We start from the raw sequence: 15,025 nt of genomic DNA on the forward strand, positions 1-15,025 counted from the left end.
AATTGGGGGATCCAGGTAAACCACACCTATTTAGGCAACCACTTGAGTCTTACAGCTTGAGTAATCCATCAGTCCAGAGCTCATGACATCCACACACATGTGGTAACAACCCTCAGCCTGAGCACCTGCAATGGCACTGCAGCCACTCCTGGCCATCTGTAGGGACACAGGGACAGGAACTGAAGGCTGAGGCAAAGCAAGGAACAAAGGAGCAGCACATTCCCCCCTAACAAAAAACACCAGTCAGGATGCATTACTGCTCTCAATGCAGAGATTACAAGGCTCAACATGATGGACTGAAACCCTTCTAAGTGATGAGAATTTCAACACAGAATCCTGCAGCATTCTGTCCTTCTCCTACATGCAGCACCAGTGTGGGATGCCAGATATGCAGCACAGACCACTGGACACAAATCCTGGTCAAGAGCATCACTTATCACTTGATGGGAAGAAATGTGAGTTCTGTGCCCTCACACAGTCCAGGGGAACCCAACAGGGCTGGGAGGCTTAAGAAATCGTAGGATCACTGACTAGTTTGGGTTGGGGGGGATCTTTCAAGGGTCATCGAGTCCAACTTCTCTGCAGTCAGCACGGACATCTGCAACTAGGGCAGCTTCCTCAGAGCCCCAGACAACCTGACCTGCAATGGTTCCAGGAAAGGGGCAGCTGGGGTAATCCGGGCTGGGGTCTCACCACTCTTAGTGTAAAAATTTCCATCCTTAAACGCAGCCACTTTGCTATTTTTAGCAACCAAATGGCAAATCTTCCGCTTTCCTGGGACCGAGCCTTAGCCTCCATCCCGGGCACAGAGGAGCGAAGCAGCAGGGGACCCTCCAGCTGAACCCCCCCAGGTTTACCGGCGGAAGGGCCTCACTCCAGGCCCAAGTCCCGCTTCCCTCCAGGCTTGGCAGAGTCCAAGCGCCACCGGACTCGGTCAGCCTCTTGCCCACAGCCCCTCGGCTTTTCACCGGAGGCGGCATCAGCTGCCCCAGCCCCGCTCGTTGCCGCAGCGGAGGCTCAGGCCCCGCCATTATGACGGGGGGGGCAGCCACCTCCCCTGTTGCCGTAGCAGCGCCGTAAAACTCTCGCGAGATTTGTCACCGGAAGTGACGCACAGACGCATGAAGCCAGGCTGCGGGGCACGTGATAAGGGCGCGAGGATTCCGAATGGTGGAGCGGGAGGTGGTTGTGATTTGGGTGCTGTGTCAGCGCTGGCGGACTGGGCTCGGGGTCCCGGGAGCACAGGGCGGGGAGTCTCGGGGTTACGGGCCGCGCCAGAGCGGGTAGGGATTTCCGGGAGCTCGGCTCGTGAGCGGGGGGATGCTGGGAGTGCGGACCAGGCGGGATTGGAGCGGGCAGGGATGCCGCGAGTGAGGCTGGGGGGCGAGCGGTCTGAGGGGGCGGACGAAGATCCTGAGAACGTGGGCCAGGCCGCGCCGGGGCGAGTGGAGGGTCTCGGGAACGCAACCCAGAGCAGGCTGGAAGTCCTGGGACCGTGTCTCAGTCTGCCTCGGAGTAGACAAGAGGTCACGGGTCGGGTCGCCACCGCGGGGCCCCGAGTGCCTGAGAGCCTTCTGCCTAGGCTGCGGTGCAGTCTGCTGCTAACGTCCTGTCCTGAAATCTCAGGCAAACCCTGAGCTTTTCGGCATTTGATGGTGGAAAGGGACTTGCTTCCATTCCTGTGCATCTCTCTCTGAGGTCCTGGCTTCCTCCTGGCAGGGCAAGTAATGGCTCTCTGCTTGGTTGCAGGTAGTTTAGGAGCAGCCATGCCCAGGCTAACACTGAATGGCATCACAGTGGATTTCCCTTTCCAGCCCTACCCTTGTCAGAAGGTCTACATGGAAAAGGTGCTGGAGTGCCTGCAGAAGGTCAGTGGAAGGGTATCTCCTGCACATTATTTCACCCTAATAAAAGGACTTTTAACTGGCTGACAGCCTGTGCCCAGATGGTAGGAGTCAAAAAGTCTTTCTCAGGCTGGCAGCCACTCCTGAGTGGGATTCCCCAGGGATTAATATTGAGTCCAAATCTATTTAATAGCTTCATGAGTGATCTGGATGTTGGGATCATCTTGGTCTGTATCAGGAATAGTGGGACCAGCAAAATCAGGGAAGTGATTGTGCCCCTGTCCTCAGCACTGATGAGGCTGCACCTTGAATATTGGGTTCAGTTTTGGGCCACTCCAAGGAAGACATTGAGGGGCTGGAGCAAGTCCAGAGAAGGGCAGAGAAGGTGGGGAAGGTTCTGAAGAGCAGCTGAGGGAAGTAGGGTTGTTTAGTGTGGAGAATGGGAGGCTTATGGGAGACCTTTTATCTCTACAGCTCTCTGAAAGGAGGCTGGAGCCAGATGGAGTCTTTTGAACTCTTGTCCCCAAGTTGCCCCAGGGGAGGTTTAGGTTGGACATGAGGAGCAATTTTTCCCCTTGAGGGTTGTCAAGGGTTGGCCCAGGCTGCCCAGGGCAGTGGTGGAGTCCCCATCCCTGGAGGGATTTCAGAGCCATGGAGCTGGTTTGGTGGTGCCCTGGCACTGCTGGGTTGGCCTCAATGACCTTAAAGGCCTGTTCCAGCGTAAAGGATTCTATGAACTTGTTGTGGGGTCAGGTTCACCAGGTTGTTTCTCTTGAGGTGTGCAGCAGTGCCCAAAGTCCTCTTATAGAATCTCCCAATTGCTTATTAATTATTTGTTTTTCATCTTCTTCCTTCCCACTAAAGAAGGTAAATGGCATTTTGGAGAGTCCCACAGGGACAGGCAAGACCCTCTGCCTGCTGTGTTCCACGCTGGCTTGGCGAGAGCACTTCAGAGACTCCATCTCAGCCAGGAAGATCGCGCAGCGGCTGGGTGGGGGGGAGCTGTTCCCTGACAGACCTCTGTCCTCCTGGGGCACTGCTGCCACTGATGAGGATGCCTCAAGTAAGCACCAAGGGGGTTGTACTCAACAGGAGCTATAGAGGAATGTTTCACAGGATGGTTTGGGTGGGAAGGGACCTTTCAAGCTCATCCAGTCCAAGCCCCCGCCCCAGGGACATCCCCAACCAGAGCAGGTTGCTCCCAGCCCCAAACAACCTGAGCTGCAATGGTGTCATGGATGGGGCAGCTCCCACCTCTCTGGGCAGCCTGGGCCAGGCTCTCCCCACCTTCAGCGTCAAACATTTCTCCCTTCTCTCCAGTCTCAATCTCTCTCTTTGAGTTGAAACCATCACCTCTTGTCCTGTCCCAGCAGGCCCTGCTCAGAAGTCTGTCTCCAGCTTTCTGATGGGGCCCTTTGAGCACTGCAAGGCCACCAGAAGGTCTCTCTGGAGCCTTCTTTTCTCCAGGCTGAACAACCCCAACTCTCTCAGCTTGGCCTCACAGCAGAAGCCCTCCCAGCATTGCTGTGGCCTCCTCTGGCCCTGTTCCAGCAGTCCCTCTCTGTGCTGAGGACTCCAGAGCTGACCCCAGCACTGCAGGGCGGGGGGGTCTCAGCAGAATGGAGCAGAGGGGCAGAATCCCCTCCCTCACTTAATATCCATATTTTATCCAGCTGTTACAATATGTAATAGTGGGAATATCACAGACCCATTGTTTGGCAGCTGAAGCAACAGTTTCATATCTTTTAATAGATTTTAAGGTTACTTTACATACTTTCTCCTGAGAGCATTAAACTCATTTAGCTCTTGAGTCTGTGAATAATCAAATGACAAAATGTCTTGCTGTCTCCACAAGGCAATCTGTTTCCATAGCATCATTTGGATGAGGAGGGTAATATCTCCAGTTCTTTCCATGCTAATTATGTTTTCCTGACTTTTTTTTTTGCCTCCCCTTCTCCTTGGCAGCTTATTACACTGATGTTCCCAAAATAATCTATGCCTCCAGAACTCACTCACAACTTACACAGGTCATTAATGAACTGAAGAACACAGTCTACAGGTAAATATAACTGAGAAGAAGGTTTCTGTTCAGAGAGAGGGTGGAGAAATCAGTCTGGTGAAGTTATTGGTTGAATTGATGTATAAATAGCTACTACCTAGTGCAGAGTAGTTTTCATGTGCTTATATTGAACCTGGAGTTCTTTAGGGCTGGGTTTTCTTAATACTTCACAAATTTTTATCTCCTTCAGTCATGGAAATCCTAGCATAGTTTGGGTTGCAAGGGACCTCCAAAGCTCACCCAGTCCAATCCCCTGCACTCAGCAGGGACATCCTCCACTAGAGAGCTTGCTCACAGCCTTCTCCCTTCTTACCTTGAACAGCTCCAGGCATGAGGCCTTGGCTCCCTCCCTGGGCAACCTGTGGCAGTGTTCCAGCAGCCTCCTGCTGCACAACTTGTTCCTCACATCCAATCCCAATCTGCTCTGCTGTAGTTTGAAGCCATTGCCCCTGCTCCTGTCCCTGCAGGCCTTTGCACACAGTCCCTCTGCAGCCTTCTTGTAGCCCTTCAGCTACTGTCAGGCTGCTCTTACGTCTGCCTTGGAGCCTTCTCTTCTCCAGACTGAACACCCCCAGCCCCCTCAGCCTATCCTTGGGGCAGAGCTGCTCCATCCCCCTGAGCATTCTCCCTGTGAGGTCTCAGCAGAGCAGAGGGGCACACACATCTCCCATCTCTGGCCACACTGCTTTAGATGCAGCCCAGGCTGCCATTGACCTTCTGTGCTGCAAGCTCACACTGTTGGCTTATGTCCAGCTTCTCATCCAGCAGCAACTGTGTCCTTTTCTGCCTTGTTTTTAATATCAATCTTGTGTATTCTGTTTGAACAGGCCAAAAATCTGTGTTTTGGGTTCCAGAGAACAGCTTTGCATCAATCCTGAAGTGAAGAGGCTGGAGAGCAACCACATGCAGGTGAGAAGAGATGCTGGAAGGCAGGCAGAGGTAGAATGTGGAGGTGTTTTGTTTTGGACTGCATGACCTTTGAAGGTCCCTTCCAACCCAAACCATTCTGTGATTACTGCTTTGAGAAGTCCTTGTGGCAAAATGTAATCTGACTTCTGAGTCTTCTGTGCTGCATAAAAGATAGTTGAACTTCTCAGGTTGGCAGAGGGATGTGGGATTGTAAAACTGAGAGAGTAATTAGCATTTATTCATTAGCTGGTATTGCACAGCAGTAATAGCTCTTCAAGCCTTAAGACACCTTTCAGTGCTTGGCAGTTGTGCTGCTCTTGGCTGAACTCTCTCTGTTACAGATCTACATGTGCAGGACCAAAGTGATGAGTCGTGCCTGTCACTTCTACAACAACGTGGAAGGTGAGCTGGGGAGGGAAAGTCAAGCCCTGGCTTTTGGAGACAAATCTGCCAGACAGAGAAGTTGGGAAGAGCTGCTTGAACCTGAGGATAGGCTGTGACAGTTGGGCTTGTTCAGTCTAGAGAGAGGGCTCCAAGGGAACCTTAGAGCAACCTTCCAGTGTTGGAAGGAGGCTTCAGGAGAGCTGGAGAGGAACTTGTTGCAGAAGCATGGAGTGACAGCATGAGGGGTGATGGCTTCAGAGTGGAAGAAGTTGGGTTTAGGTTAGACACTGGGAAGAAATTCTTCCCCATGAGGGTGGTGAGGCACTGGAACAGGTTGCCTGGAGAAGTTGTGGAGGCTCCAAGCCTGGAAGCATTCAAAATGAGGTTGAGTGAGACCTTGAGCAGCCTGTTCTAGTGGGAGGTGTCCTTGCCTGTGACAGGGGTTTGGAACTAGATGACCTTTCAGGATGCTTCCAGCTCCAGCCATTCTCTGAATCTGCTATGTTTTGTGTTGTGCTCAGTGTTCATACCTTGGAAGAATGAGATGTCCAGAAGTGGCTGAGAGGAGTGATCAGAGTAACCACAAACCTTTGTGTGCTGCTTTAACCAAGATGATGTGTGGTTGCAATGTGCTTTTCTTTTCACAGAGAAGAGTACAGATAAAGAACTGATGAAATCAATCATGGATATTGAAGACTTGGTTAAAAATGGAAGCAAGCACAGGTAAATGAGCCCCTGTGACCTTCCTCCCCCTTGCTTGTGAAAACAGTGCAAACTGTTCCTCTGCTCACTTCTGTTAATGGCTTGGTATGGCCTTGAGATGCACAAAAGCAGCAGAACAATGATGAGAGCAAAGCAGAGGAGCTAAAGAGGTTGCAGAGACAGCTTCCAGCAAAGCCATGTTGCACTGAAGCCTGTCCTTCTACTGCAGTTTTTGTCACACAGGAACTTGTTTCAGTCCCTCCTTGTATAAAGACTGAACCAGGTCAGAGTCAGGCTCAGCAGTATTGTAGATCTTGCTTGAGCAGAGCCTATCAGTATCATCTGAGATAACAAAGTGATGTTGCAGCTCTGTTTCAGATCTGAGTGAAGTGAGTGCTTTGTTGAGATAAAACAGCCTAGAGCAGCCATCACTTTCTAGCCTGAAGGGCTGAAATGGTAACACAGCAATGAAAGCCACTCTTTCTCCTTTGATTTCTTTTGCTTTGTGGATCTGCACAGCTGGGTACTGTTTTCTGCACTTCTTTTCACTTCTCTTCTTGGCTTGAAGTCCAAATGGAGGCAGGTGAGCAGAGCAGATTTAGATTTGGGTGTGAGGAATAAGTTCTGCACCAGGAGGGTGCTGGAACACTGCAACAGGTTGCCCAGGGAGGGAGCTGAGGCTCCATGCCTGGAGCTGCTCAAGGTGAGGCTGAAGAAGGCTGTGAGCAAGCTGCTCTGGTGGAGATGTCCCTGCTGAGTGCAGGGGGTTGGGCTGGGTGACCTTTGGAGGTCCCTTCCAACCCAAGCCATTCTGATTCTGTGAAGATGGGTTACTATCTACTTAAAAGCAAAGATGCTAGTTTCAACTCCTTGAGTTGTTTAGAAGCCTTCTGTAGCATCAAACACAGCATGGGGATGTTGAAAGCACTCCAAATATCTCTGCAGGTGTCACCTTTTGGCTTCTTTTTTACACAGAGCTTGTCCTTACTACCTCTCTCGGAACCTGAAGCAGCAGGCAGATGTCATTTTCATGCCTTACAACTATTTGCTAGACTCAAAGGTAAGGGCTTGCTTTCACACACAGCTGCTGTTCTGTTTATCTTTTAGTGGGTAAGCTGGGAGGAGCTGATGTGCTACAAGTGAAGGCATTTTGGGGGGGAGAAGTCTTCAAACCTGAGCAAAACCAAGTAGGAATTTAGAAGCAGAGAGGATCCCATTTTATGTTTGTTTTCTGTGTTCTTTCCAGCACTTAACAAATTCTTTGTTCTTTGCTGGTTTTAATAGAATCAGAGAATGGTTTGGGTTGGAAGGGACCTTCCAAAGGCCACCCAGTCCAACCACCCTGCAGTCAGCAGGGCCATCCTCCACTAGAGCAGCTTGCTCGGAGCCTGACCCCAGCTTTGCAGGATGTGATGCTGTTCTTTGGTGATACTCAGCTCCTGGACACAAATCTCCCCTGACAGACTGCACTGTTTTTGCATGCATCCTAAGACATTTTTGTTTCTGCAGCCAGCTGCATGATTTTTAGAACATGGAAGTAAGGGTTCTGGAATACTGCAAGAGGTTGCCCAGAGAGGGAGTTGAGGCCCCATCTCTGGAGCTGTTCAAGCTGAGGCTGGAGAAGGCTGTGAGCAAGCTGCTCTGGTAGAGGGATGTCCCTGCTGACTGCAGGGGGGTGGACTGGATGACCTTTGCAGGTCTCTTCCAGCTGAAACAGTTCTGTGATTCTAAATCCCAAGCCCAAGGCAAACCCCTCTGATCCACCCCCATCTCCCCCCACATCCCAGCAGTCTAACCAGGGGCTGCAGTCACCACTGCTGAGCTTGTTGCACCCTAGTGTGGCACAGCTGCTTTTGTTCTTTCTCACAGTATCAGTTGTGACCTCCATACACCTTTTCATGTTTCATTTTAGCACCTTCATTTCAGACACAGCCAACCTTTGATTATGGTTTAGGTAGCCACAGCCCAAGCCTGTCTCATGAGCCAGTTTCTCAGTCCATCAAATCTCTCTCCTTGTGGCTTTTTTTTCTCCATTCCCTCATTGTCCTTTTTTCTCCCTTCAGAGCCGTAAATCACACAACTTAGACCTGAAGGGGACTGTGGTGATCCTTGATGAAGCTCACAATGTGGTAAGCTGTCCCTGCTCTGTGCCAGGCCTCAGCCGAAGAGAAACACAGAGCCATGCCCTGCTGCAAGCAGCCTTTGAAGTCTGCTCAGCTCTTTCAGTTCATGTTAATCATCATGAACATTTCTTGCTTCTTTGTAGTTTCATTTTCAGTCCTTTGACACTGCTGGGATGGTTTCCTCCTGATGGGTGAATCTCCAGATTTATAGAATCACTTTCCCAGAGGAATGAGGAATTGTTTTGGTTGGAAGAGTCCTTTTAAGATGACCAAGTCCAACCCTCAGCCCAGCACTGCCAGGTCACCACTAAACTGTGTTCCTCAGCACCACATCTCCACAGCTTAAACTCCACAAGCATCAGTATGCTGAGGGTTGGAAAGGACCTCTGGAGCTCATCCAGTCCAAGCCCCTGCTCCAGCAGGGCACCCACAGCAGCTTGCCCAGGAGCACAATGGCTCTCTAGAAAAAGAGACTCCACAACCTCTCTGGGCAGCCTGCTCCAGGGCTCTGTACCCTCACACCAAACAAATTTCTCCTCATGGAGCCTCCTGGGTTCCACTTTGTGCCCATTGCCCCTAGTGCTGTCCCTGGGCACCACTGAGCAGAGTCTGGCCCCAGCCTCTTGCCCCCCACAGCTCCTTTAGCTCTTGCTGAGCATTGCTCATCTCCCCTCTGGGGCTGCTCTTCTGCAGGCTCTCAGCCCCAGGGCTCTCAGCCTTTGCCTCTCACAGAGCTGCTCCAGGCCCCTCAGCAGCTTTGGAGCCTCTGTGGTATGGAAGAGGTAAAATCTGTTTCTCCAGTTCAGAACAAGGAATGCTTAGTGATGAAGTCAAAGTCTTCAGGTGTCTCTAAAATGCAGATCAGAAGGGAAATCAAGCTTGGTCATCTGGGCTTTATCACCTGTCCAAGTAATGCTTCATTCTTTGTTTTAGGAGAAATTGTGTGAGGAGTCAGCATCTTTTGACTTGACCCCCTATGACCTGGCTTCAGCAGTGGATGCTCTCAGTGTTGTGCTGGAAGACCAAGCCAAAGTTGTGCAGCAGAATGAAATCAATGCTGAGTTCAACATGGACTTGGCCACTTCAGGTGTGCTGACAACCACAAACCCTGCTGTTCCCCTTGCATTAGAGGCTGAGAACTGGAACCCAATTTTTCCTAGCAATTGCTGGAAAATTTAATCTCATAAATAGATAAATTAGTGAATAATCACTGCCAGACAGGTAAAAATGACTTGGCCCCATCAGGATGACCTGAGGGGTCATGGAAGAGAGCAGGGAGTGGAGTACAAAAGATTTCTTGTTTTGTACACAGCTCTAGCCTCCATTTCTGGAGAGCCATAAGGAAACTAGTAATGAAGTAGCTAGGAAACCAGTTCCTGAAAGGGGCCTCCAAGAAGCTGGGAAGGGACCTTTTTACAAGGCTTGTTTTGGTAGGATGAGGGGGAATGGGTTTAAAGTCAATGAGGGGAGATTTGGCCTGGAGATTAAGAAGAAATTGTTTAGAGTTAGGGTGGGGAGACACTGGCACAGGATGCCCAGGGAGGTGGTGGATGCCCTCTCCCTGGAGGTGTTCAAGGCCAGGCTGGGTGAGGCCTTGAGCTACCTGGGCTGGTGGGAGGTGTCCCTGCCTGTGGCAGGGGGTTAGAACTGGATGACCTTTGAGGTCTCTTCCAAGCCAAACCATTCTGTGAGTCTGTGAAACATCCCTGTTGAAATCTTTCCTTTCTTCAACAGGGCTGGACATGGAGCTTGAAGATATAGCAAAGATCAAGAGTAGGTTTCCTTTTGGTCTCAGAAATCGTAGATGAAACAGCTTCCAGAGCTCAGCAACTATCACTCACCTTCCTGTAACACTGCTGGGATTCTGAGAAATCTAGGAATTGTGGTGGAATGTTTAAATTGCAGGGTTATTTTTTCCCAGGAATGGAGAGATTTCCCCTAAAATGCTTCATTTGGCAGATGAGTTCATTACTTCCTTCTGTGCTGGAAGTCCTCTCATATTCTAATCCTATCAGTGCTGCAATTGTCACTTGCATCACATTGCTGCAAGAACATGATGCTACAGAAAGTTCCTAGCAAGAGCTTGAGATGGATGATGATTACAAAGCATTTCCAAGAACAACTTTCCTATAGAGAAGAGCTCAACAGCCTCAGCTGAGCTGAGGTCATACAAATTCAACATGGAGTTTTAGAGATGGTGTCTAGGAAATTACAGGAAGGACATGGACATGATAGAGAGGGTCCAGAGGAGGCCACAAAAATGCTCAGGGGGCTGGAGCACCTCTGAGGACAGGCTGAGGGAGCTGGGGGTGTTCAGCCTGGAGAAGAGAAGGCTCCAGGCACACCTCAGAGCAGCCTGCCAGTACCTGCAGGGAGCTACAAGAAGGCTGCAGAGGGACTGTGTGCAAAGGCCTGCAGGGACAGGAGCAGGGGCAAGGGTTTGAAATGAGAGCAGAGCAGATTGAGATTGGATGTGAGGAACAAGTTGTGCAGCAGGAGGCTGCTGGAACACTGCAACAGGTTGCCCAGGGAGGTGGTTGAGGCCTCATGCCTGGAGCTGTTCAAGGTGAGGCTGGAGAAGGCTGTGAGCAAGCTGCTGTGGTGGAGATGTCCCTGCTGAGTGCAGGGGATTGGACTGGGTGACCTTTGGAGGTCCCTTCCAACCCAGCCAGGTTACTGCCTGTGCTAACAGCCTTTGTAAGAAACTGCACCTGAAAAAGAGCCTCAGATGTGTCCCAGAAGTGAGTTGTTGTCAACTCTTAACTTTCTTTCCCCCATCTTGATTCTCCTAAAGAAATTCTTCTGCAGCTGGAAAGTGCCATTGATGCAGTGGAGCTGTCACCTGATGACACTGGAATCACCAAAGAGGGAAGGTAAATCTCATTTCTTTAATAGTAAGTTGATGTAATAAAAGTGCAGCAACTTCCAGTGTGCTAGATCTGCTCAGTGGTGCCCAGGGACAGGACAAGGGGCAGTGGGCACTCAGTGGAGCTCAGGAGCTTCCATGTAGAGATACTTGTGTGGTGTGAGGGTGCAGAGCCCTGGAGCAGGCTGCCCAGAGAGGTTGTGGAGTCTCCTTCTCTGGAGAGCTTCCAACCCCCCCTGGGCATTGTGCTCCTGGACAAGCTGCTGTGGGTGCCCTGCTGGAGCAGGGCTTGGACTGGGTGAGCTCCAGAGCTCCCTTCCAACCCCTACAGGGTGACTCTGGGGCTGGACAATTCTGCTGTACAGCAATAGTATTTGTTCCAGTTTTGGGGTTTCCTTAGCTCTCTTTTCTTCACTTCGTATGATTTCTGATGGAACTTCCTTTAACAATAATTGCCAAGTGGCAAACCCTGTGCTGGGTTTATGCTCACCAGTTACTTTGAAATGGAAGCAGCTCCTCATTGTGCTGCTTTTAAGTTTGCATCACCATTTAAACGCTGCTTAGTTTTGGGGTAGCTCAGAGCTCTCTAGATTTCTAAACTAATGCCCTTGGGTGTCCTTTGGAAGGAAGCTGCATGCTGAATGTGTTTGCAAAGGAGCAGTTGTGTTTTTTGTGGGGAAATGTGGACAAGGCAGGCTGAGGTCAGTACCCTTTCTGTCATCTCAGTATTACCTGATGCTTTAATAAAATCCTTCTGATTCCTGGGAGTTGTTCTTTCCTGTGGAGCCAAGATCATACTTTCTACTGGATGGTGAAATTGCTCTTAAAGAGGAGAGGGTGATGGCCAGCTGATTCTTCATGGTATTTACCCACTTATGCCTTTCCTTGCAGTTACATCTTTGATCTGTTTGCACAAGCCCAAATCACATTCCAGACTAAATCCTCACTCTTGGAGTCTCTGGAGCAGATCCTACAGTACCTCTCAAGTCGTGAGTGTCAAGGTTTAGTTTGACTCCAAACTTATCTGCAGTGGAAGTAATTAGAAGTTTTGACATGCTCAGGGGAAAGAGGAGAAAGGCTGCTTTCTTCAGATGGAAATTAGGAAGCTTTGAAAAGGTTAGAGAATCACAGAATGGTTTGGGTTGGAAGGGACCTCCAAAGGTCATCCAGTCCAACCCCCCTGCACTCAGCAGGGACATCTTCCACTAGAGCAGCTTGCTCACAGCCTTCTCCAGCCTCACCTTGAATGGGGCCTCAGCTCCCTGCCTGGGCAACCTGTTGCAGTGTTCCAGCAGCCTCCTGGTGCACAACTTGTCCCTCACATCCCATCTCAACCTGCTCTTCTCTCATTTCAGTTGGTGGCCAGAATCTCTCCTCCACTGTTTTTCCTATGTTCTTGGCTCTTCCTCTCCTGTGTGACCTGCCCTAGGTGGTCCTGCTTTAGCAGGGAAGTTGGACTGGATGATCTTTCAAGGTCCCTTCCAACCTCTACCATTCTTTGAGTCAATTTTTCATGTAGAGGAGCCATAAGGAGGTTGTCACTGTCTCAGGTGACAGATTCCCAACACATCAGAGCCATGACATTTCCTCTGGAGTGCAAGCTTTGTGGCCTCCTGCATAATGATGAGGAACTTGAAAGAATGGATTTGTTGGAGTCATGTTTTGAAGCTGTTTTTGGAGTGTTGTGCTGTTCAGCTATGGAGCTGTGCTGGGGTTGTAATGCTGTGTTCCTCTCTCTAGGTACTGGGCTGTTTGTCAATACATCTGGATTGCACAAGCTCTCAGATATTATCCAGGTAAGCAATTAACACTGCTCCTGTTTATGGCTGAAGGATAGAAGAATTGGGTTTAAAACCATGGAAAGAGATGGGATCCATTTTATTCAGCCTGGAGAAGAGAAGGCTCCAGGAACACCTCAGAGCAGCCTGACAGTAGCTGCAGGGGACTATGAGAAGGCTGCAGAGGGACTGTGTGCAAAGGCCTGCAGGGACAGGAGCAGGGGCAAGGGTTTGAAATGAGAGCAGAGCAGATTGAGATTGGATGTGAGGAACAAGTTGTGCAGCAGGAGGCTGCTGGAACACTGCCACAGGTTGCCCAGGGAGGTGGTTGAGGCCCCATGCCTGGAGCTGTTCAAGTTGAGAATGGAGAAGGCTGTGAGCAAGCTGCTGTGGTGGAGGATGTCCCTGCTGAGTGCAGGGGATTGGACTGGGTGAGCTTTGGAGGTCCCTTCCAACCCAACCCATTCTGTGATTGTGTGCAGTGATGGAAGCAGGTGGGGGTTTGAGGAGGAAGCTGTTGCCCAGTGGGATGCTCTACTCTGATTTTTATACTCAGGTGGTGTTGTTTTACAGTTCCAAGGTCCTCTTTTTGGAGATGCTTGATTTAAATATGTCTGTGTGTAGCCTCCACCAGGTGGAGCTGAGTTACTGAGCTGACTTTCCATCTAGCAGCTGTTTGGGGAATATGAGATCTTCTAGGGAAATGAAGGGAAAACAAACAACCAACACAAAGCCAAATCCCAACTAGCCACCAGTCAACAAACCCAAACCCAGTCAACAAACAAAACAAAAGCCAAAACCAGACAAAAACCATCCAACAAAACCAAAAGACCCAAACCAAACAAAAACACCCCATGAAAACCCAGGAACACACAAAGAAATACAACCCAGACTGAAACTGTTTGGTTTTTCAATTGGTAATTTAATTTATTAAAAAAAAATTTCTTTAGGGCCCCAGGAGCTGAATGTGACACTGGTAGGGTCCCACATGGTGCTCTGTCTTCTCCTTGTGCCCAGGATGCCCAGAGAGGTGGGAGCTGCCCCATCCCTGGCACCACTGCAGGTCAGGCTGTTTGGAGCTCTGAGCAACCTGCTCTGGTTGCAGATGTCCCTGCTGGCTGCAGGACTGGATGACCTTTAAAGGTCTCTTCCAACCCAAACCATTCCATGGTGAAAACCCAAAACATAGGCACCAGACAATGAGAAGCAGCTGCAGTGAGCCGGGGGCCTGCAAGTCCATTCCTAGCTTCTCTCTGAAGTTGGCCCAAGCTCTGATATTCTTGAGTGATGCTCAAGAAGGGGATAATGTTTGGACAGCTTGAAAGTTGAAACAAACAGAACTGCCTCTTAGCTGTTGTGTTACAGATTGCAGACTGCTGAGGCCTCTGATTAAATTCACTTCTTCCTAGAATTTGATTTCAGATTCACCACCATCCTGGCCTGGTTACTGGGTGTTAGGTTGAATCAGATCTTTTCCTGACAGTGGGAAAGGTCTTGTAGGGTTTATTTTGGATTAAAAAAATTTTTTCTCCCCCCCCCCCTTCAACTTCAGTAGGTGGCTGCTGACAGTGGTGATGTTTTCATGTGTTAATCATTGCTTTCTGATTGGGGTTTAAGGATTTTTATTTGTTTGTGTCTATAAAAAAGGGGATTCAGACATTGATGCAAGAAATTCCGTGGTCACAGAATCAGAGTGGTCTGGGTTGGAAGGGACCTCCAAAGGTCATCCAGCCCAACCCCCTGCACTAAGCAGGAAATGGTGGTGCCATGGGAGAGTTGGGTTGGAGATCAGGAGAGGGTGGGGTCCCTTCCATCCCAAACCATTCTCTGATTCCAAGGTTCAGCCACTGCCTTGCTTTCTTTTGGTCCAGTCAGCCCTGTGGTGAGCAGGAGCTGCCTGTCAAAAATTTACTTATTCAAGTTTCTCTGTCTGTACTTAACCTTAATAACAGGAGCAAGGAGGTGTAGTCATCTCAGCACTGCCTTTAGTGGAGATACTTCTCAGTGCAGAGCTCCATGAGAGGCTTTGCTGGAAGCAGTTGTTGAATCTTTCCCTTTGTTTACATCCATTTTCCAGACAGTGTTCAGCATTGATCCCCCAGAAGGCATAACAGGTTTCAAGCCACATCAGTTGATATCCAAATACTACAAGGTATGGTATGCTGTCTCCTACACTTGTTGGGGTTTTTTTATCACTGGGTTTAATCTCAGCATGGTAGGGGTTGGAAGGGAGCTCTGGAGCTCATCCAGTCCAACCCCTGCTCCAGCAGGGCACCCACAGCAGCTTGCCCAGGAGCACAATGGCCGGGGGGGGTTGAAAGCTCTCCAGAGAGACTCCACAATTTTTCTGGGCAGTCTGC

The 15,025-nt window shown here is 49.9% G+C and overlaps 1 protein-coding gene across 1 annotated transcript in view; it reads left to right on the forward strand.

Annotated features, from left to right (window-relative positions):
• The first annotated feature begins 1,765 nt into the window (after positions 1–1,765).
• The window catches only part of RTEL1 (regulator of telomere elongation helicase 1), a 47,209-nt gene continuing 33,949 nt past the window's right edge, over positions 1,766–15,025 (forward strand). Inside the window, exons 1-14 of the mRNA XM_054391878.1 lie at positions 1,766–1,868; positions 2,709–2,907; positions 3,810–3,903; positions 4,731–4,812; positions 5,154–5,214; positions 5,844–5,919; positions 6,874–6,958; positions 7,962–8,027; positions 8,955–9,108; positions 9,756–9,794; positions 10,816–10,894; positions 11,779–11,876; positions 12,628–12,683; positions 14,743–14,817. Coding sequence (XP_054247853.1) covers positions 1,767–1,868; positions 2,709–2,907; positions 3,810–3,903; positions 4,731–4,812; positions 5,154–5,214; positions 5,844–5,919; positions 6,874–6,958; positions 7,962–8,027; positions 8,955–9,108; positions 9,756–9,794; positions 10,816–10,894; positions 11,779–11,876; positions 12,628–12,683; positions 14,743–14,817 — 1,266 coding nt within the window. The 5' untranslated portion in view covers position 1,766. The remainder of the gene's footprint in view (positions 1,869–2,708; positions 2,908–3,809; positions 3,904–4,730; positions 4,813–5,153; positions 5,215–5,843; positions 5,920–6,873; positions 6,959–7,961; positions 8,028–8,954; positions 9,109–9,755; positions 9,795–10,815; positions 10,895–11,778; positions 11,877–12,627; positions 12,684–14,742; positions 14,818–15,025) is intronic.

This window comes from Indicator indicator, chromosome 24 (genome assembly GCF_027791375.1).
Source record: "Indicator indicator isolate 239-I01 chromosome 24, UM_Iind_1.1, whole genome shotgun sequence".
NCBI lineage: Eukaryota > Metazoa > Chordata > Aves > Piciformes > Indicatoridae > Indicator > Indicator indicator.